The 22,668-nt window shown below is 39.9% G+C and overlaps 2 protein-coding genes across 2 annotated transcripts in view; one reads left to right on the top strand and one right to left on the bottom strand.

Moving 5' to 3' along the window:
• The window catches only part of SNRPA (small nuclear ribonucleoprotein polypeptide A), a 752,186-nt gene that overhangs the window by 137,460 nt on the left and 592,058 nt on the right, over positions 1-22,668 (top strand). The window lies entirely within an intron of this gene.
• Positions 1-22,668, bottom strand: part of GAN (gigaxonin) — a 60,070-nt gene that overhangs the window by 13,983 nt on the left and 23,419 nt on the right. Inside the window, exons 2-9 of the mRNA XM_080645755.1 lie at positions 12,164-12,278; positions 9,466-9,816; positions 7,568-7,785; positions 7,235-7,356; positions 3,719-3,831; positions 2,354-2,503; positions 1,366-1,502; positions 986-1,114 (exon numbers count right to left, since the gene is read on the bottom strand). Coding sequence (XP_080501881.1) covers positions 986-1,114; positions 1,366-1,502; positions 2,354-2,503; positions 3,719-3,831; positions 7,235-7,356; positions 7,568-7,785; positions 9,466-9,816; positions 12,164-12,278 — 1,335 coding nt within the window. The remainder of the gene's footprint in view (positions 1-985; positions 1,115-1,365; positions 1,503-2,353; positions 2,504-3,718; positions 3,832-7,234; positions 7,357-7,567; positions 7,786-9,465; positions 9,817-12,163; positions 12,279-22,668) is intronic.

The following is a 22,668-nucleotide window of genomic DNA, read 5'->3' as shown; positions in this document are numbered from 1 at the left end:
AATGTGGGAAGGGAAATTTTAGGCAAAAGAATAGTATAAAAGCACAGAACTGAGATAATCATGACATGTTTGGGGGGAAATGTACTGCGTTGAACAGTAAAAAGTAGCCAAAGGTCATACCACAAAAGGCCAAATATGCTAAGTTAAGGAGTTCAATATCAAGTATGCATTAGACATAGTTCCTAAATAGATGAGATAATTCTGTTAACGTTGTAATTAGCTACTTACTCATAGGAAAGGAGCAAAGGGAAGGCTAGACATTATAAGCATGGCTATCTGGCAGCTTCACCAGGAAGCTGCAACTTTACACTGGGAAGGGGTTCAACAGAGGGGAAGATGGATGCATGCAGAGTCAAGTTCGGGTGACATAAGGAAAATACTTGCCTGTCACTCTAACCTGGGAACAAAGATCACTGGCTTTGGGTAGAGCCAAAGCAAGCCCATGAAAATTTGGGAGTACAAAATCCCAAGACAAAGGAATTCTCTCTCTCTTGTTCCTCTGGCTTTGCTCCTGCTTCTTTGCACTTGCCCATGTTCTCTCCATGGCCAGGTGGCCCTAGAAGTCCCAGGCCATGCAGACCCCACACACAATGGATTGCAAATGGAAACACAAGCTAACCTAGCCTGATGCTGGACTGTGCAAATATGGAACAAAGGTTCTGGGCTGTGGCTTTAATCCTACCTCTGCTAAGATACAGCTGGACGTTTTTCCTGGTGGGACAAAGGGAGATGGGACCTTGGAAACTCGGGGGTTTAATTCCATGCAAATAAGTATCACTCATTCTCCTATGCGAGTCTCAGAAAATTCCTTTTCTCGTGACATCACAAGAAGCCCACTTCCACCAGCAACAGGTGGAGACACAGAGGACACCCCACCAATAACAATTCAATGAAGTAACTTGAAAACAAAACTAAATAAAGTGAAAACATGACTTTGAAAGGAAAAAAGAAGTTGCAGAACCTACGTGAAAGAATTCATCATTACCTTTTAAACTCATCATGGTAGAATTCAGACTTGCAAGTTACCATCTCACTACCCTGGATGTCCTCGCGACTTCTGACTCCCCCAAATACATACAGTTCCATGGCAACTCCACAGGCTACAGCTCCAAATCTGAAAGGTCACACAGAGCTGATTAGGCATTTGATTTACCACTCCTGACCCAATTCCCTAATTCCTCTTCCGCTTGTTTTAACTCTGCAATACTCAGTGTTTGATGAATATGCAGTTCTTCCTTTTTCAGGAAATGGATTATTTATTTAATTTTATATAAACTAAATGCCAAGTCAAATAAAAGGTTCATTTAAACAAAAGGAAGAGCAAAAGCCAGGTTCAGGGGAAAGTCCATATGCACATTCTTTCACCTTCTCTCTTTCAGCGGACATATAGCAGTCCATTGCTGGGTCCTTGGGTCATAACATTCCACAGATTCAAAAAGTTTTCCATATGACCCTCCACCCATGGCATAGATTTTCTTTTTCATAGCTGCATAGCAGCCAATCTGAAATAAGAAAGCAACAGTGGGGAGGCAACATTTATTATTGAAGTTTATAGATAGATTAATATTCACTTATCTAAGACTTCTAATAGTAAAACTACGGTATTTTCCAATATTACAAATGATTTAAAAATAATAAGAAGAGCAAGGTACTACACATATTGTTAATCCTCAGAAAAGAATTAACTTCATCTAACACTATTTCACTAAGATAATTAATAACCCTCTTATTCAGGGAACTTTCCAGTCTCTCTATCTTTTCATCACTATTGAAGATTCCAAGATTTAGATTCCATGAGTAAGATATCACTCAATTCCTGCCCAAATAATTTAGTTGAAAGGGCACAGACAGTGAGAGAACATATTATATGTCAGTACTTAAAGGTGTACACACCTAAAGCACTGGACAAAACTCTGGCCTGATGACAAACTCACTGCTATCCCAGAGAGTATAAATAAAGACAGATGCTCTATAGAGCCAATGTGACTATTTGTGTTTTTTTATTCTACCCAGTGAGCAATGGTAGTTCTTTACCTCAAAATTAATGTTTCTCCCCAGTCCTGATGATTAAGAAAATAGGTTTAGAAGATGTGGCTGCTTCCTAGGTTAGTGCACTAACAAAACATTTCTCAAGTGTCACCCTTGGACACAGCAGTGCCACACAGCCACTGTTAGGATAAACGCTCACACACCCTCCGCTTCCCACCTTGGTGTATGGCTGATGATAACAAAGGCAAGCTACCAACAGAGGCAGAATTCTGTAACACTATCAATTGTATTAAAAGGCTTATGCAGGAAATAAGAAAACATCAATTTTAAAATCCAGTTTGTAATCACAAGATACGGTTCTCACCTTTCTAACCATGGTCAAATCAGGTTGCTTTGTCCAGGTTTTAGAATAAATATCATAACACTCCATGGAAATCAGCTCTTTTTCACCATCCTCTCCTCCTAAAATGTACAGCATTCCATCTATCTCCACAATTCCAAAGTTATGTCTTGCCTGAAAAGACATCAAAGATCTTTGTATACAAAAGGCTGTCATACTGAAAGCCAGTATTATGGATTTAATAAAAATTACAGATATGTTCCAGCAAAGAAGTCCATGCTCAAAACCCTCTCTCTCAAATATTTCTGCTTTCCCTAGCAGCTCACTCTGTCTATCACAATAGATAGAGAACCCAAGCCTAGGAATTTCTCAAAACAAGGGAATTACCTGTATGGTAAATTCTCGGTCAGAATCAGTACTTTTTACTCACAAGAGCTCACAAAAAGAAAAACACACACATTAACTTCTTGTTCAGTGAGATTCTCTGTGCAAGTGTTTCCAAGTTGATGTGTGAAAGATAAGAACCACAGTAACAGGACTGCCAGCAGCAGAGAAGCAGTGTGGGAAACAGGTCTGTGCGAAGGCTATGGGCAATGACAGAAGCTTGAGGCATTTCACATTCATTTGTCAATATTTTCTTAGTGTCCGCTATACACCCAGCACTATTCTAGCACTGAAGATAGAATGCCAGCCAAACACAGACAAAATTCCCTGCCATCAAGAGTTTGTGTGAACGCTCTAATTGGTTTGACTCAGTGGATAGAGCATCAGCCTGCAGACTGAAGGGTCCCGGGTTCGATTTCGGGCAAGGGCATGTATCTCAGTTGCAGGCTCAATCTCCAGCCCTGGTCAGGGCATGTGCGGGAGGCAACCAATCGATGTGTCTCTCTCACATCAATGTTTCTCCCTCTGTCTCTCCCTCTCCATTCCACTCTCTCTAAAAAAAAAAAAAAAAATCAATGGAAAAATATCCTCAAGTGAGGATTAACAAAACAAAAAAACAGATTTTGCGTGAACTTTGCAGCATGTGAGAAGGTGTTACATGGTATGAAAATAAAGAAGGTAGTGTAGGGGGGACAGGAGAACTAAGGGGCCGGAGGAAAGGTTGCCCTGGGACAAGGTGCTGTATGGGCAAACATTGAAGGAAACAAGGAACATGGGTATCTGGCAAAGATCCTGAAGCAGGAGTATTTCTAGGTCTGAGAGACTGCGAGGAGATCAGACTGAGCAAGGGGATGGCACAGAGGAGAGCTGGGAGGGCAGGCACTGGCCTTAGGCAAGGGGGCCTGGCAGGGTTGCTACATTTTTTCTTATACCCAAATGCAAAACAAAAGTGCCAACGGAAAAAAAAAAAAACCATACCAAACAAATGAAAAAGCAATGTTTTACCTCGTTCATTGGTGGCAATGCAGTCCATGAATTTGCATCTGGGTCATACTTTTCTCCTGAGCTCAGGGTCTGCTTATTTTCATCTTGGCCTCCAAATACAAACAAAAATCCTTCTGCAAAAATCAAAGGAGACACACAAGAAAGTTGAAACAAATCTTCAATACCCACCTCTAGTTGAATATAAATGCCATAGCTGTAGAGAGAGAATGTGGAGAAACCTTCTCTGATAACAACAACAGATTTGAGATCTTTATCAGATTCCATTCCTTCCTTGGTGGGAGAGGAAGTCTGAGTCACTGACCATTTTACTTCACTCAGTATGTTTGAATGGATTCCCTCTACCATACAGCATAAAAGGAAGACACCACCCATTCAAGCCACCAAGCAGCTCTGGGTTATCTCAAGTCTTCTATTCTAGGAAACTATTCAATCTTTCTTTTAATGGCTTTCAGGGGATGAAAAAGACAAATCTAAACCCTAGGCCCACAGCAAATGTGCCTCTCCAAAGTTTTAACCCTCAGGATGAAGTCCAACCAGAACTAGAAACCAGATTTAAATCTTGCCTATCCAGGAAATCTCAAGATTTGAATTTGATTAGTAGTAATTCCAAATTAATACTGTACTCAGGTATACAAAGAAACTAGACCCTATGAAGCAGACAATAGGAGGAAGTCTTGCAAAGAATTCAAATTTCAAATATTGAAATAATCAAAAGACTTAAATATCAATGCTTACTATGTTTAAGAAATAATGACAAATTTGAATATAACTCTTTGGAAATGGGGCTATAGAAGTGACTAGCAGATTTGAAAAAGATTTAAAGAGAATTTCTAAAAATAAAAAATAAAGAACAGATAAAATCAAAAGTTCAATAGATGGTTTTAATGGCAGATCCATCATAGTTAAAGAGATAATTAATTAAATGGAAGATAAGTAAAAATAAGTTGCATAAAGAAATTGTATAAAGGAAGCAATACAGTGTGGCAAAAACATAAAGAACAAAGTAATGGTAGGAGGCAGAGGATGGAGTAAAAATGTCTAGCCATGCTTCATCTGACTTCCAAAATCAAAGGGAGAAAGGAGAACAGAGCAGAGGCAGTATTTTGAAGACATAATGAATAAGATCCAGATTCAAAAGGCTGAGCCACAGAGTCAAGATGCCCAACAATCCCCAAATATGGTAAAATGTCAAAGAAAATGTGCATGTAAGCACACTGTAATGAAATGGCAGAAAACTAAGAAAAAAATATTTTAAATACAATCCTGAGAAAAGATAGATTTTTAGGCTGACAACTTAACAACAATAACAGCCAGAAGTCAGTAGGAAAATATCTTCAATGTGCTGAAAAATAATAAATACCAACCTTAAATTCTATACCTAGCAAAAAATACCTTTTTTTAAAAAAATATATTTTATTGATTTTTTACAGAGTGGAAGGGAGAGGAGGGATAGAGAGCTAGAAACATCAATGAGAGAGAAACATCGATCAGCTGCCTCCTGCACGCCCCCCACTGGGGATGTGCCCGCAACCAAGGTACATGCCCTTGACCGGAATCGAACCCGGGACCCTTGAGTCCGCAGGCCGACGCTCTATCCACTGAGCCAAACCGGTTTTGGCGCAAAAAATACCTTTTAAAAATGAAGGCAAAGTAACGATATTTTCAGACAAATAAATCTGAAGAGTTTGCTACCAACAGAACCACACTGAAGGAAATTCAAACAGATGAACTTTAAAGAGAAGGAAAATGATCCTAGATGGAAGGTCTGAGGAGCAAGGAAGGAAAAACAAAGTGGTAAACATGTGGGTAAGTTTACACAATCTACCTATAGTTACATATATAAAACATAGGTTAATGAAACATGTGCATATGCAAATATTGTATTTATAAATGATCATGTATTTTAATACTACTAAACTGGAAAACATGAAAAATAGAGTATAAAAGTACTGATTAACTTTAGGCTTTGATAATAGGCTCTGGTTTCTAAGGAAACCTTCAAAGGAATATACACAAAGAATATAACTTCTAAACCAGTATAAAGGGAAAGAATAAATGACAAAAAAAGTCAATCAATTAAAAAATGCAAGAAAAGAAGAAATGCAGAAGAGGCTGGGCAAATAGGAACTACTCAATCATTTCACAACCTCAGTCCATACAACTGGACACAATTCCTCTCCTCATGGCTTCAAGTTTCTGAAATATCAAACTCTCTAGGAAATTTTTGAAAATTAGTGATATAGGAACCTAATAGTGTTATAGGAACCTAATGTAGGTGTGCATGTGAGAAAATTCTAAATATGTATATACATTATGGGAGGAAAATTTAAGGAAGCAAATTCTGAAAAGATAGAACAGAGAAATCAGCCCTACATCCTGCTGGCTATACCACTCCATCCAGCTGCTTATTATTGACAATAGTTTCAATTAACCTGGCACTCAGAAAATTATTCCATTTCTACACTATAGTATAGATTTAGCCATTTCTAGGACATGGTATGGTGTGATATAGCTTTAAAAATTTTTAAGGTAACATTAGTGGGCAAGCAGAGACTATAAAGTAAGGATCCCAGAAGGGCTGCTGACAAAAATGAGAATGAAGTGAAATGGTAGTTGTGGGGTGAACCCAAAAGGCAGATCCAAGATTAAGAGAAAGGAGGCCAACAGGAGTAAGGCAGCAAAGACAACCTTTTCTATCATTTCCTTGAGGAAGAGCTTTGAATACTATGGAGCTATTTTCAAACTTGTAAAGGTCAACTAAAGCATCCTTTCTGTGGTAAAATAACTTTATGCCATTGTTAAGTAATGTTTTCTAAAGTCTCATATGAAATGCCTGCTTTTACAATACACGCTTATTTTAGACACAGTTATAAGTTGTAATTCTAAATTGAATTTCAAAGATGATGGGACTATTACAACTCCAAAAAATTCTGTGTTCCAAGTATGGTCACACAGCTCATTGCTTTTCTATCAGTTAGGTCATCAAGTAAAATACTAAAGTCTGAAAAATTGCTATGTATTATAATTTGGGGACAACAAAGACTGACAGAAGACACTCTTCTTACCATAGTCTTAAAAGTAGAAATTCATTGAAAATATCATCACAGAGAGATAATAAAATTGTCTCTTTAAAAGGCTGTCAGCCCTGGTTGGTGTGGTTCAGCAGTCAGAACACCAGCCAGTGAAGTGAAGGATCAAAGGGTTGAGGGTTCAAATCTGAGTCAAGGGCATCTACCTCGGCTGCAGGTTCCATCCCTGGCCCCAGTTGGGGTGTGTGCAGGAGGCAACCAATTGATGTGTCTGTGTCTCTCTTACATTCATATTTCACTTTCTCTCCTCCCCAACCCCCCGCCTCAGCATCCCTTTTACTCTCTCTAGAAATCAATGGGAAAAATATACTCGGGTGAAGATTAACCAAAAAAATAAATTAAAAAAATGGTTGAGTTGTTCTGTACAACCCAGAAATTACACAGTACTTGATCGTGTGTTTAAGTAAAATTTCCCACAGAACGGTACCTGCTGAGAGCACTCCGTGGTTAATTCTTGGCATGCTTAAAGGGGCCAGTTCAATCCAAAGCTGCCTATTAGGGTCATAAAGAGGGCACATGCAGCGCATTGCTGCTGTTGGTTTCCGTGAACTAAAAAGGGAAATACATTAGCAGTTAATATGTTTTATGTAGTTCTGCTACAATAACTATGACTACTTTTACCGCTCTAAAAAATGTTTAAACGATTTAAAAAAATCTACTGCTATCATGCTTTAGATACTAAAAAATATTATGAATTCTTGTTCCCACAGAGATCTCTCTTCCCTTATACCATTTTCAAACAACACACACCCATACTTACACTCTTTCTTCTCCACCAACAGTCACAATGCACTCTGAGTAGCCCCGGGGTTTGAAATTGGCCAGCATTGCCTCTCCTTGCTGTGGCTGACTCAGTGGTATATTGCTGCACTCTTTGACAATTTCTCGTACTAATGGTTCATTCAGCATCTGTTCCCGTAAGTAGCTGGAGTCTAATCCTGAAACCCACAGTGCTGACATAACGTCCTTCATGTGGACCTGCAGAAGAGGGCAGAGAGGATGGGGAGGAAAAATGGAGAATGCAATACATAGCTTTTAGAATAGGATTTCCCAACTCATGGAACACTGAAATTGTAGATAGACTATCAAAAGGCAAGTTATAAGTGCTAGTACTCCGTGAATATGCTTACTAGCCCCTTTCCTTTCTATTTCCTATAGCCTTGATTTTTTTTAAAAGTTTAATTTAAAAAAAGTCATCAATTCACATTTATATTTGATGTATTATTGCAAAGTTTTAAGCAGCTTTCTTTATACCCTATAGGGTTCCCATAGCAATAAGAAAACTTGCAAAAACTCTGCTATAATTTGCTTGAATGTGCTGTGAATCAAATCACGTTTATAGAATTATATACAGTAATAGCTTGATACAATATGGTAAACCAGTTAATGAAAATGTTTCAACATTAATATTACATGAAAAAATTAGAAAAGACAAAGTTTAAAAAAATCCTGAGTACTATATAATTATTTCTTAAGTAATTATTGTTAAACATATCTAACATGTAAATATGCATTATATATTTTTCATGATCCATCATTAAATTTGAACCAAATGATTACAGCATTCTATATACACAAGGTGAAACTCTTTAATGACTAGTCTTTCTTGGTTTTGAAATAGTCATTTTAAGGTATACTCTTCTATACCCTGAGTATTAAAAGGCAACAGTTTTTACAGCATCATGTTCAGATTAACCAAAGGATGAAAAACTGCCTCTTGTTTCCAAAGCAGTCAGTTGACCTTAGCATCCTCATCACTTTCAGGCTAGAAGAGGGTAAGGGAGAAACTACTGATAGTGGTCTCAGCGAATGGCACAAGCTGGAAAATGTTCTATCTCCTTCCCTAACTTACCCAACTAATGTGAAAAACAGAACATCAACTGTGTAACTATGCTGAGACTACAAGCATAGTTTCTGGACATACTCATAGGCCTACAGAATTTACATAATTATACGATAATCATTAAAACGTAAGTCAATGGTTATCAAGAACTTAATAATGCAATTGTACATTTCAAAAACTACTCTAAAACCTAATGTAGTTTTCATTGTAAGTATAGTAATTAAAGCTAGCATCTAATTTTTAAGTACTGGACTTAAAGCCCTGTTATTTTGCTCCCTCCCCCAATGTAATCACAATTTGGATCTAAAGCCTGATATTCTTGAAGACCCTTCCTTCCCAGGCTCACTCCCAGAACCTTCCTATTTGGACCTGCATTGTCATGAAAACTTCAGAGTGCTCTCCTGCTTTCTCCCCAGTGGTGTCAAGCACTCCAGGGAGGGCCCACAGCCCTCACCCCTGTGCCAGAGCTCCAAGTGCCCCCCTTGCCCTGCTGCCTGCATCAGAGTTGCTGAAGAGGTTAGCCCAATGATTTAGGATGATGAAAGTGAGTCTGGGGACACTGCATTTCTATAATCTCCAGCTTAACCTTGAAATGCATTTTTCCATAAAGAACAACATATAGACGATATTATGTTCTGAAACATCAACCGCTTTAGTGATACTATGGGAAGATGTTTTACAGGTATCTTTTAGAACGTAACTTTGCAAGTCTTTCACGTTGAAGGAGAAAGACATCGATAACTTGGATTAAAAATAACTAAATCAATGAAATAAATAAAAAGGCAAAGTTAGACAACATTATAAACTACAAGTACCTTTCTCATTTCTGAATCATGTGCTATCCATCGAATTACAGCCTCAAATACGTATCTTTCATTGCCAACGTTTAACTTCTCAAGAGAAATAACTTCTTTAAGCTTCTGAGGACTCAGTTCTAGGAATTCTTCTGTGCTGCTGACATCTCGAAAGTGAGTCTCCAGGTATTCTGTGGCAAGGTAATGCACGTGGTGCAGGCAGTAATGAAGTGCAAAGTCACGGATCCCGATGCAGTTCTCAGCAGCAATGCAGCCTTCTAAGAACTCGCAGCACAGAGTTTTAAGATCCGTCAGCAGGAGCAGGTCCGCTGCCTGTACAACATCTTGGATGGTATCTTCATTTAGCCGGATCTGTCAGAATTCCATAAATATTTTACATTTGAATATATATGTTTAAAACCCAAACCACGAATCTATTAGGCTGAACCACATGAAAGCTCCATTTTTGTAGGTCAAAGATGATAAAATATTGGCAATTTCATATGGCTTAACATTGTACTTTTATCCAAGAAGAGTTTGAGGGCCCCAAGGAACCTTTGAACAGCATAAGCAGTGGGTGGCTGGTTAACTTTTCCTACCATGTCCCTTGCTTTACCAATGTTAACTACCAATAACTCTTCAAGGTGAACTGTCCAGTTGGCTTAATTCTATACTCAATTTAGAGAAAAACCTTAAATGATTGAAATGCTTAGGAAACTGAAATTTCTATATTCTATGGTAAACTGAAGATGATTTCTTTAAGTAGTAGCACCAGGACTATGGGAAATCTTGCCTCCAATATATTAAGTTCATGCCTTTGCCAAATGGTATGCAAACTGAATGTAAGCCCCTTGAAGAAAGGGGATCCATACTGCCTTAGAAGCCTCGTCTGAACACCAAATATTGTACTCGGGTTGGTGCAACAGATACAATTTGGTCCCAAAGCTACTTTCAGGAAAGAATCCCTTTTATAAGACTTTAGTAATAATTTTGAACATTTACTTATCCTTAATTTTCTTAGTTTTCTGGCTGATGCTTCTTCCTCCACCCACTTGACAGTTTTTCTAATCAACAGTAAGGCGACATAAAGAAACAGGCCTCTAAGATATTGCCATGATCACATGTGGTCCCAAGAATGGCATTCATCCTCCATTCGGAAACGGGAGGAGAGAGTTCAGAGTACAGAACAGCAAGAAACACTTTACTACACTTTACACATTTGTACCACAGATTTTAAAAAAAAAATGTATAATTGCCAACCACCTTGGAAAATGAGCAACAAAAGTAGAAAGAAGTGTATGGAGTAAGCGACAAATATAGAGAAATTTCCCATTTACATAACATTAAATTTAGCCACAAGACAGTGGATAGCTGTAGACTATTCAAATGTAGGTATGTAAAAAAAACAAAAACAACCCACTAAATTCCATCTCAGTAAAACTAAACTGCCATATCAGAAGTTTGCCATAACTTACCTTGTAACTATGATTTTAAAACCACAATTAATTTAAATTGGGAACAAAATCTGTAAATAAGGCTTCAGGTTTCAAACCGAAGCCTTAACTTGAGTAAGCTCTTACTGGCTCATAACTTGCTACAACTGCTGCTGAATCAATTTTACAAGTTAGATAAGAGATTGGTCCTAAGCCTGGTTTTCGCCAGAATTTTAAGGGCTGCCCTAAAATTAATTTAAATTCATTTATTTTAACAATCATACAACACATAACCTTACATCCACACACCCACCACTTAGTGTTTAGAGAAAAGGAGATAACATCATGAAACTAAACCAAAAACTTCAAAAAAGGATGACAATCACCGAGTTTGACTAGACAGAATGAATATATTTAGAGAAAGTAAGCACCACACTCAAAATATTTAGAAACATGTAGGAGACACAGCCTTTACAAAAAGGAAAAGTAACGTAAGATGAAGAAGGAATAAAGACAGTTAGAAACAAGCTCTCAAAAAGAGTAAAGATACAATGCATTCTCACTAACTTCTTCCCGTTAAAAAAAACAAAAAACGAGCCCTAGTTCACATCTAAGATTTTTCTTACGAGTCCTCATGCTATACTTTTAATCACAAAATAGCAGGCAGGGGGGTGGAAGAGGGCAAAGAAAAGAAGTCTACTCACTTATCACTTTCCTCCCCAGGTTTCATTAAACCCCCAGAAACATAAGTGGGAATAAAGGTAAATCCAGAAAGAAAGAATAGGGGTGGTGCAGGGATACTGGTCCTGCTGAGGCAACAGGACCAAGGCATCATGAATACAATGCAGGTGCCTGTCATTTGTGAGTCTAGAACTCTTTATTTCTAAATATCCCCCCTGCCCAAGGAAGTTCCTATTTCCATGCGATGGAGACAGAATGAGTTCCTCAACAGAATGGGAAAAAAGCAAAATTGGAATTAAGATTTAAAAAGACAGCAGTGAAGGGAGCATCCCACGTTCTTCACATCTCATACTAGAAGGTGGAGCTCAGGATGTAAAATAAAAAACTGGGACCGGGGAAGATCTTGCTCAGTCTGCCTTTCTGTAAAGAGCAGAGCCCCAGAAGAACACATGTGGGCGCCATTAACAGGAGCAGAGACCAGTCAAGCACATGGCGACAGAAGATGAAGATGAAGGTTACGTGGTCACAGAATGGATGAAAGCAGACCCTCACCCTGAGCTTGAGAAGCCTCTACTTAGTCTTCCTTCCTTTGTGTCTCATCATACCTGCCCACTGAAGATGTAATCCAGGATCTCTCTCATAACCATTACCGATATCCCTTCAAGTTCAATCTTATAGGTTGATCCATCATCTTTTGGAGGATTATAGTTTAACTTTGTCCTAAGAAAGGAAAAAAAATGTAAAATTTCTATGAAAGAACAAATAGGTATAAATAATTATGCACTAAATACTCTATAAAGTTTATGATAATTACCAGTATATGAACCCCACCTAGAAAATTCAGTTTGTTAACTTTAGATCAATATATGTATTTTTTATAACTTTTAACTCCTAAATATTTGTTCCAGGACTCAAAATGCTACTTCTTAAAAACACACACACAAAAAAAACCAAACAGACAAGACAACCAAATAAGATACATGTGAACAAGGATCTCTATTACTTCACCTTGGGAATCTCAGGTCTTTCAGCTTATTTTTTCATGTATTTAATTATCCAATTATTTTTTAATAAAGTAACTAGGACCCTACAAACGTACCAACCAAAACAAAAGCTACATACGATGCTGACAATAACCTGCTTCTAACCAATGTTCCTCTTCACCACTCCATGCTACTTCTGTCATCCGAAGTAACTATTACCCTAAATCTTATGTTCAATTTTCCCTTGCATTCTTTTTGTATCCATGAAATATATATGACACAATATTATTGTATTCATTAAATATATAATATATACATATTTATTATTGTATCCATGAAATATAATAATATAAACATCCATGAAATATATAATACGAAAATAAATGCATCTACATATCATTTTAAGTTGTTAATTTTGTAAAAGTTTCATGTTGTCTATAATCTTTTGGGGCTTTTTTTCATTTAATATTATATTGCTAAGAGTCACTTATATTGCTGCATATCACACTGGTTCTCTGTTCTTTCTACTGTATAATATTCCACTTTCCTGTGGATAAGCCTCTGGGCCATTTCCGGGTTTTCGGTATTGTGAACAGTATTGCTAGGACTATTCTTGTACATGTCTTCTTTTGTATTAGGCAAAACAAATTTCCCTTGGTGGTACCTCTGGGAGTAGAATTATGCAGTTATTCTCCAAAGTATGAAATGATATAAATGACTCTCCAAAGTAGTTAGAGAGCAGTTTATAGTCTCATCAGGTATGTGTAAGAGAACCTGTGGACCCACAAATTCTACGACACTTGAGTCTGTCATACTTCCTAAATTCTGCCATAGATTGAAATGTAATCTCTCATTGCATTATGATCTGCATTTCCCTCATAATCCAGATGCTGAACATCTCTTAAGTTTGTGGTCACATGTATTTCCTCTTCTGTGGGACACAAGTTCAGTTCCAATTTCTTCTTCAGTTTTACTGAGTACAAAGTCTTCCTCATATTGAGGTGGAGAAGTCCTTTATTATATTCTTAATATTAACCCTTTGGCAGACTTGACAACGTGATGAGCAATAATTTTTCATGGTCAATGCTTTTTTGTGTCTTGTTTTAAGAACCGGTACCTTACCCAAGGTCTAAAAGATACTCCTAATTTAGCCGAGGAAAGCTAAGACACAGTCTAAATTAAATTGCACTTAAGATCCCCCAAAGGATCGGAATTGGTAGTCTGAGGAAACTGTGAATAGAAGAGTAAAAGATGAGCTAAAAATAGAATGGACTGACAAAGTCTTAAGAAATAGTTGAATTCCCAGATCCTTCTTCCACATATACACACAACTCTCCTGCACAGTTCAGTAAGGCTCTCCCCAGTTCCAGTGGAAGATAAGTGGTTTATATTCTGAAATATAAAACTGAGGGTGGGTCTCTGGGCAGGGTGATATTAGGCTCATTTGAGGTAGGTGTACCACGCCAAAAACTGAGTTAAGAGAGTGTTTACATACTGAATGCTGAGACTACCAGTCTTTTTCTCCTCTCTGCTCCTAAAATGCTGAAAGCCAGACCTATGGCCTCCATGCAAAAAACAAAAACAAAAACAAAAAAAAACTGGAAGACTCTTTTGGAGGATTTGATCAGTTCAAAGGAAAGACTTAAAGATATAGACATAGATCTTGCCCCTAGAAAGCAACCTAGCTTGATCATGCAACAGTGAAACCCACAGTCAATAAGCCTAATGTACAGGCTCTGGGCTTCCAATACATTATGGAGCAGCACTTCTAAAACTTCTTCATGTCACACCACTCGTAGAAAATGTAACCTTACTCTGGGGCAGACAGATGAGGCTGTGTGCAGGCCAGGGGTGGACAGAGGCCCAGCCTCGCCAGATGCTGCCCAGACACTCTAGGAATGACACCATCATTATCTTCACACACTTGTAACAGATTTTTTGTTAATCCTCACTTGAGGATATTTTTCACATTGATTTTTAGAGAGTGGAAGAGAGGAGGAGAGACACACAGAGAGAAACATCGATGTGAGAGAAACACATCGATTGGTTGCCCTCTGCACACACCCTGACCAGGGTCAGGGATCGAGCCTGCAAACCAAGGTACATGCCCTTGACCAGGAATAGAACCCAGGACCCTATAATCCTTGGGCCAGTGCTCTGTCCACTGAGCCAAAACACGAGGGTTCTAACCTAGATTTTTTTTTTTATAACCAGCCAGACTACCAATCAAATGTCAGCAGAGAATAGGCAATTTCAGCTTCACAAGGTCTCAAAACAATTTATCCCCCATGAAACCTTTCTCAGAATAATGTTGGAAAATGTGTCCAACAAACAAGGCAGTGCATCAAGGCAGTGCATTTAGTATTCCCTGGATACTAAACAGGGAATAATAAAGGACGGGTTAGGATAACAGCTATGTACCAGTAAAAGGAAGCCAGTCAATTTTGGTGTCAGTAGAAGACCTCAAAGATGAAAACTGATGCAATATATAATGACCTGAAGGTATAAAGAGGATATTCAGTTAACTTTGTTTCCTCCCCATATTTCGTATCTGCTATTCCTGCCTCTATAGTTTCTACTGAACTGTTTTACTCAAAAGGTATTTCATTGTTTTCTTGTTGTACCCTAGCTTTATCTATATGCCTAACACTTTCATTAAAAGTGAAGAAAAATTTCAGTCAATTCTTAATCAAGAGAGAAAAATAATATAAGTGGTATGAATAATACCTAAAACATTAATATTTGGCTCTGAAATGCATCATGTACTATTTTGGCAGCAGACACGTCTTCTAATAATGTTTCACTTAGGATGTCATGACTATTTTTCAATCACTGTGCTGGTTATCAACGTATCAATTCTCGGATCCAAATTCACCCATTTATTTATTTATTTTTAATATTTTTTTATTGATTTCAGAGAGGAAGGGAAAGGGTGAGAGAGAGAGAAATATCAATGATGACAGAGAATCATTGATTGGCTGCCTCTTGCACGCCCCCTCACTGGGGATCAAGCCCGCAACCCAGGCATGAGTCCTTGACTGGAATCAAACCTGGGACCCTGCAGTTTGCAGGCCAACACTTTATCCACTGAGCCAAACGAGTTAGGGATTTATTTATTTATTTATTTATTATTTATTTATTTATTTATTTATTTATTCCTCACCTGAAGATATTTTTCCATTGATTTTTAGAGAGAGTGGAAGAGACAAGGAAAGACAGAGAGAAATATCAATGTGAGAGAAACACAACAATTGGTTGTCTTCTGCATGTGCCACGACCGGGGCCCAGGCCGGGGAGGAGCCTGCAACTGAGGTAGGTGCCCTTGACAAGAATCAAACCCAGGACCCTTCGGTCTGCAGGCCGACACTCTATCCACTGAGCCAAACCAGCTAGGGCCCAAGTTCACCCTTTTTGCAGGCTCTGTGAAAATGGATCTGAGCCTTTAAAAATTATTACCTTTTGTCAACTGGCAAGATGTTACGGTTTTCAGTAGAGGGCGCTGGAAGACACTAGAGGAGAAAGAGTTCGACTTCCGGGCTCTGGTACAGCATCTAGGTAGGTTGCTACAACATAGCCTGCATTTCAGCATCAGGCTCCGGCAGTACACAGCTACCTCCGTGTCCCCCAGAATATCCTTCAGGCAGTTCAATAGTAGAGTGTTTCTGGTGAGATACCTCTCCATGAACAGCTTTCCCAGGCACAGTAGAGACAGATTTCAGAGGGCTGGTTTAAATCAAGTCCCACCAGTGTGGCTTCTCTGCCATGCAGTGAGCCATGGCTGTGCCTGTCCAAAAAATTCTAGATCTCAGCCGGGGATGGTGGCTACTTCTTTTATCAGGGATTCCTGTATTTTCTAGTTTTCTTTACTTGTTATTAGCCAGTCCCTCATTACTCCAATCTCCTGCTCTAGTTCATAATTCTTTTTTTTAAAGTCCTCACCCAAGGATATTTTTCCATTGATTTTTAGAGTGGAAGAGAGAGGGAAAGACAGAGAGAAATATCGATGTGAGAGAAACACATCGACTGGTTGCCTCTTGCATGCACCCTGACCAGGGCCCAAGCTGGGGAGGAGCCTGCAACCAACATATGTGCCCTTGACTAGAATCGGACCCAGAACCCTTTGGTCTGCAGGCCGACGCTCTATCCACTGAGCCAAACCGGCTAGGGCAGTCCTTTCCAATCTTAGATGGTAAGAGTCACTCAAATCAATCATGAAAGCCCAGCTGGTGTTGCTCAGTGGTTGAGCATCAACTTAAGAACCAGGAGGTCGAGGTTTGATTCCCAGTCAGGGCACATGCCCGGATTGCAGGCTCAATCCCTGGTAGGGGACATGCAAGAAGCAACAGATCAATGATTCTCTCTCATCATTGATGCTTCTATCTCTTTCTCCCTGTCCCTTCCTGTCTGAAATCAATAAAAAAATATTTTTAAAAATTTGTGAGAGTCTTGGTTCATACCTATTGTTATTCACAGTTACTTCCTTCTTTCATTTCTTATTCACCATGCCTTTCTTACTTAGTAACCTCATAAACTTGTTTTATCCTCCCTTTTTGTCTTCCCTTTTCCCCCATCCCTTTAGTTCCGTTGCTTTACATTTCTTTTCTTCAGTGAATACCCTAATTTTTATATGCTATTTTCCCCCCAATATCTACCAGTTGGCTATTCTTAGCACTCCTCTAGCCCAATACATTCTCACCATAGCTTTTACCTTGCACATTGTCTCTAGCTCCTCTGCCAAATATAACTGAGATTTCAATTAACTGGACTAAATGAGTTAATGATTTTTTTTAAAAAGCTAAGCTAAAGGATTAATAACTGATAGCTTTGTTTCTAAAGTTAGCCCATATATATAACAGGAAGTATATATATACATATATATATATATATATATATATATAGGCTAACTCTTCTATGTTTTTCCATCTCTGCCCCAGCAAGCTATAGAGTCATATGTTAATAGCACAATGTCTTTGTTTTTATTATATGACTAGAGGCGTCCCTCAGCCCAGCCTGCACCCTCTCCAATCTGGGACATCCCTCTCACAATCCAGGACTGCTGGCTCCCAACTGCTCGCCTGCCTGCCTTCCTGATTGCCCCTAACCGCTTCTGCCTACCAGCCTGATCACCCCCTAAACACTCCCCTGCCAGCCTGATTGATGCCTAACTGCTCCCCTGCCAGTCTGTTTGCCCCTAACTGCCCTCCCCTGCCGGCCTGGTCAACTCTAACCACCCTCCCCTGCAGGCCTGGTCCCCCCTAACTGCCCTCCCCTGCAGGCCTGGTTTTCCCCCAACTGCTCTCCCCTACAGGTCTGGGTCCCCCCCCAACTGCCCTTCCCTGCAGGCCCGGTCACCCCAAACTTCCCTCCTCCGCTGGCCTGGTCACCCCTAACTGCCCTCCCCTGTAGGCTTGATCGCCCCCAACTGCCCTCCCTTGCAGGCCTGGTCCTTCCCAACTGTTCTCCCCTGCTGGCCTGATTGCCCACAACTGCCCTCCCTTGCAGGCCTGGTCCCTCCCAACTGCCCTCCCCTGCTGGCCATCTTGTGGTGGCCATCTTGTGTCCACATGGGGGCAGCCATCTTTGACCACATAGGGGCAGCCATCTTGTGTGTTGGAGTGATGGTCAATTTGCATATTACTCTTTTATTATATAGGATAGAGGCCTGGTGCACGGGTGGGGGCCAGCTGGTTTGCCCTGAAGGGTGTCCCGGATCAGGGTGGGGGTTCCTTTGGGGTGTGGGACTGCCTGGGCGAGGGGCCTGTGGTGGTTTGCAGGCCGGCCACGCCCCCCGGCGACCCAAGTGGAGGCCCTGGTATCTGGGATTTATTTATCTTCTATAATTGAAACTTTGTAGCCTTGAGCGGAGCCAAGCCTCCTGCTTGCTCCATGGCCGCAGCCATTTCTGTTGGGTTTTATTTATCTCCTATAATTGAAACTTTGTAGCCTTAAGCAGAGGCCAAGGCAGGCCAGGGCTGTGGAAACTTGGCTTCCTCCATCACCAGGGGCAACTCAAGCCTCCTGCTCTCTGCAGCTTTGTGGCCGCAGCCATTCTTTGTTGGGATTTATTTATCTTCTGTAATTGAAACTTCGTAGCCTTAAGCGAAGGTCAAGGCAGGCCAGGAAAGGCAGAAAGCTTGGCTTCCTCCATTGCCGGGGAAACCCAAGGCTCCTGCTCTCTCCGTAGCCGCAGCCATCTTGGTTGGGTTAATTTGCATGCTCGCTCCTGATTGACTGGTGGGTATGGCTTGTGGGTGTAGCAAAGGTATGGTCAATTTGCATATTACTCTTTTATTAGATAGGATTGTCCATTTACAAACTCCCTCCTAGAAAATGCAGCAATCATAAATATGACTTTCAGAATTTCATAACCCTCTTTGAAAAAATAAGAAATAATTAGGAGTATGATAAAATTGGGCCTCAGGTATTCAGATATAAATATCCATGCCTTTCACATTCTTCCCCACTCTTCTGTTTCTAGGGCAAGACATTCCCCTCTCGGCCCCTTTTCTCATTTATAAAAAGAAAAGAAGAGGTAAAATGAGGTGATTTGCGAGCTCTTCCTCTCTGAACATTTCTGGACTAACCTGCTGGAACAGGCTGTGTGCACTTACTGCAAAGACTGCTCCGCAGACATATCCTGGTGAGTCCTAGAGGACAGGGTCCACTCAACTCAATCAGTTACCTAGGATTTATGCCTTCTATCAGGGATGCGGTAGTTTATTATTTTCTATTAATGTTGAACAGAGGTGAAACAAAATCAATTTTCTTTCTTTGACAACACTAAAAAGTGGTTTTGTAAGAAAAAAGTTGTCAGCTACTAGCTGGTTAAAAAGTTGGTATTATTTTAAGTTTTACACCCATGAATGAGGTCTACAACTTTTAAATAAGTATAATAGAGCCAAAGTACTCTGTTGGTTATATATACAGTCCTGTTATTACTGGCTTCTAATTACTGAAAAAGTTCCATGTGTCTAAATGCCATAACAAACACCCCAGATAATCAGGCCTGGTTGTTCTCTTCCAAGAATCATTTTAGACATTACTGAATAGGATTTGATGTAACAGTGAACAAAGAATAAGTCTAAGTGACTTTTCTTCCTCTCTGATGCAAAAGTTTTCTCCAATAAAAGCAAGAAAACATAATCAAATAGTGAAAGAGAATTTAACATTCAAGAAGTCAAGGGTGATTTGTGGCATTACTCATACAGTTTCAAATGATTCCTATCACATCAAACTATGTAGCTACCAAGAGCAGGCTCATTGAGATATGTGCAGAGGGGCTTGGGCCCACCACTCCATTTACCCAGTTAGGCCTAAGTAATTATCTATGTTCCTTTACAGATGCCCCCACCTCCCTTTGTCTTCATGAGCTCATAAAAACTGTATCAAAAAAGGATCTTCAGACCATAGCTGGTTTGGCTCAGTGGACAGAGTGTCGGCCCTTGGACTGAAGGGTTCCGGGTTTGATCCTGGTCAAGGGCACACACCTCGGTTGCAGGCTGGATCCCCGGCCTCGGTCAGAGTACATCCAGTAGGCAACCAATAGATGAGTCTCTCTCACATTGATGTTTCTCTCTCTCTCTCTCCCCCTCCCTTCCACTCTCTCTAAAAATCAATGGAAAAAATATCCTCTGGATTAACAACAAAAAAGATCTTCAGGGCAGAGGATTTTTAGGGCAGTGAAACTCCTCTGCATGATACCATAGTGGTGGATACATGTCTTTATACATTTACCCAAATCCATAAAATATACAACACCAAGAGTGAACCCTAATATAATCTATGGACTTTGGGTGAGTGTTGGATCAGTGTAGATTTATCAGTTGTAACAAAGCTACCCCTCTGGTGGGGAATGTTGATAATGGGGGAGGCTATGCATGTAAGGGGCAAGGGTATATGGGAAATCTCTGTGCCTTCCTTTCAATTTTTCTGTGAACTTTAAACTGTTCTAAAAATAAAGTCTACTTTAAAAGTGTACTTCCTTAGTCCCCATTCAACTTAATAAAATATAAATTTGTAGGTAATATTTCCATCAACAGATGGCATCCTCTCATGTCAAGGCTTTTTATGGCCTGCTTTTTCCATCCATCTCACAGTTCCTGCCAACCAAGAACTCCATCTACATGGAAGAAGAGCATTTACACGGCTATGAGACATGATCGGAGCCCTAGAGGAAAGCCCAAGGAAGCCCCAGGCACATGGTGGGATATGGACCAGGTGCTACAGACTGACTTCTAGGGAAGCTCCCCTTCCATAGCACCTTCACCTACTCAGGGTAACTAATCATTGAGGCCCTCTTCCTACAGGGCCAACCAAAGCCTGGGAGCAGTGAGGAGAAGGAACCACAAGAAAGCAAAGGCACTATGCTATGTGACCCATTTGTGTCTGCCACCAGCCTAGTGTTGATACACTTTACATCAGGAGGTAGCCAAGAAAAGGTACAACTGGGGCTACATTCCTCCTTTTACATCTCTAATGGAAATTCCATACTATTGCTTTTCCTTCATTATTTTCTTTTATTTTCCTCTATTCATGACTCTCTGCCTCCAATTCTTTTTACCTAGAGATTACAGTTTTCACTTCTTTACCATCAAAACTTTCCCTCATATAGGTCCTGGAATGACTCATAAGTTGGAAAGGTTTTATGAGTAGCTCCCCAGCCTGGCCTCCTAGAATGTTCTGGAGAGCTTTTCCAGATCTGAGTCCCATCCCAGGCAAACTAAGTCAGGTTCAGGACTGTGTATATTTAAAAAGTTCCCCACCTAATTCTGATCCATTCCCTCCTCTTGGAATGTTCTCTCCACTTCCCACTCCCCTATCACCTGGTTTAACCCTTCACTGACTTCAGGTGAATGCTCTAGTAACACCTCAAGAGAGCAGCCCAGGTGCCACACTATCTAAAATTACACATATCCTCCCTTCCCTGCTTTATTCTTCTTCATAGACTCCATCACCATCTAAGAAACTGCATTTGTTTAATGTCAACATCCAGGAAAACAGGGACTTTGTTTTATTCACTGTTCTATCCCCATACACTTCTGGCACTGAATAGGCACTTGATAAATACGTATGGACATGATAACAGCACACAGCCAGGTTCTTGTGATGAGATGGAGCTGATGCATTTTTGGCAGAAACAATACCGAAGTGTGGTCATGCCCTCCTCCACATCATATCAGGAAGAACATGATGTCAATATGCATTATTACTGGTGATGTTAACCTCAGCCACTTGGCTATGGTGATGTCTGTTGGGTTTCTTCACTACAAAGAGAAATTTACTATTTCCCCCTTTGTTACAAATAAATAGTATATTGAAAGAAATAATTTGAGAATATACAAATGTCCTTTTTCTCCTCATACTCTGGCCCCCTAATTTTAGTATCCACTGGTGGATCTTGCCTACAATTATTACTATGGTGTTCAAAGGATGATTTTCTGTTCTCTTATTCCTTCTACATTTATTAATTGAAATTCATCTGTAAGAGCTGTCTCTTCAACCCCTTATTTCTTTATTCATCTTTCATTTATTTATCCCTAGATACATGGTTTATTTTATTCTATGGCTGATAATGCATTATTTTTATATATGTATATTTTTTATTGATTTCAGAGAGGAAGGAAGAGGGAGAGAGAGATAGAAACATCAATGATGAGAGAGAATCATTGATCAGCTGCCTCCTGCATGCCCCACATTGGGGATCGAGCCCACAACCCAGGCATGTCCCCTGACTGGGAATCAAACTGTGACCTCCTGGTTCATAGGTTGATGCTCAACCACTGAGCCACGCCGGCTAGGCTGCAATGTTATTGATACTCATTTTCTAGGTCAAATTATTGCAGGTATGGCCACTGGGAGTTCTTCCAGATTGGCTCCTATGTTGATCTTTCGAGCACCTCCTTCCTTTCTGGCACAAATACTACAGGTTCATGGTGTATTTCTGCAGCCATGTCTCCAAAGACAATTAGTTTTAAGCACGATCTAATTACATTCTCGAAACATCACTCTGGCAGCAGCAGGGTGGAACTGAGCATGGAGGCAGACCAACCAGTATTATCCTATAATAATTCAGAACTAATAAAAGTAGAATGTGAGCAGTGGCAATGGTGAAGAAGAGACATATTCCA

This window comes from Plecotus auritus (assembly GCF_963455305.1).
Source record: "Plecotus auritus genome assembly, chromosome: 10".
Lineage (NCBI taxonomy): Eukaryota > Metazoa > Chordata > Mammalia > Chiroptera > Vespertilionidae > Plecotus > Plecotus auritus.
Note: the sequence above shows the minus strand (reverse complement) of the source record. Positions and strands in the feature narration are given on the sequence as shown.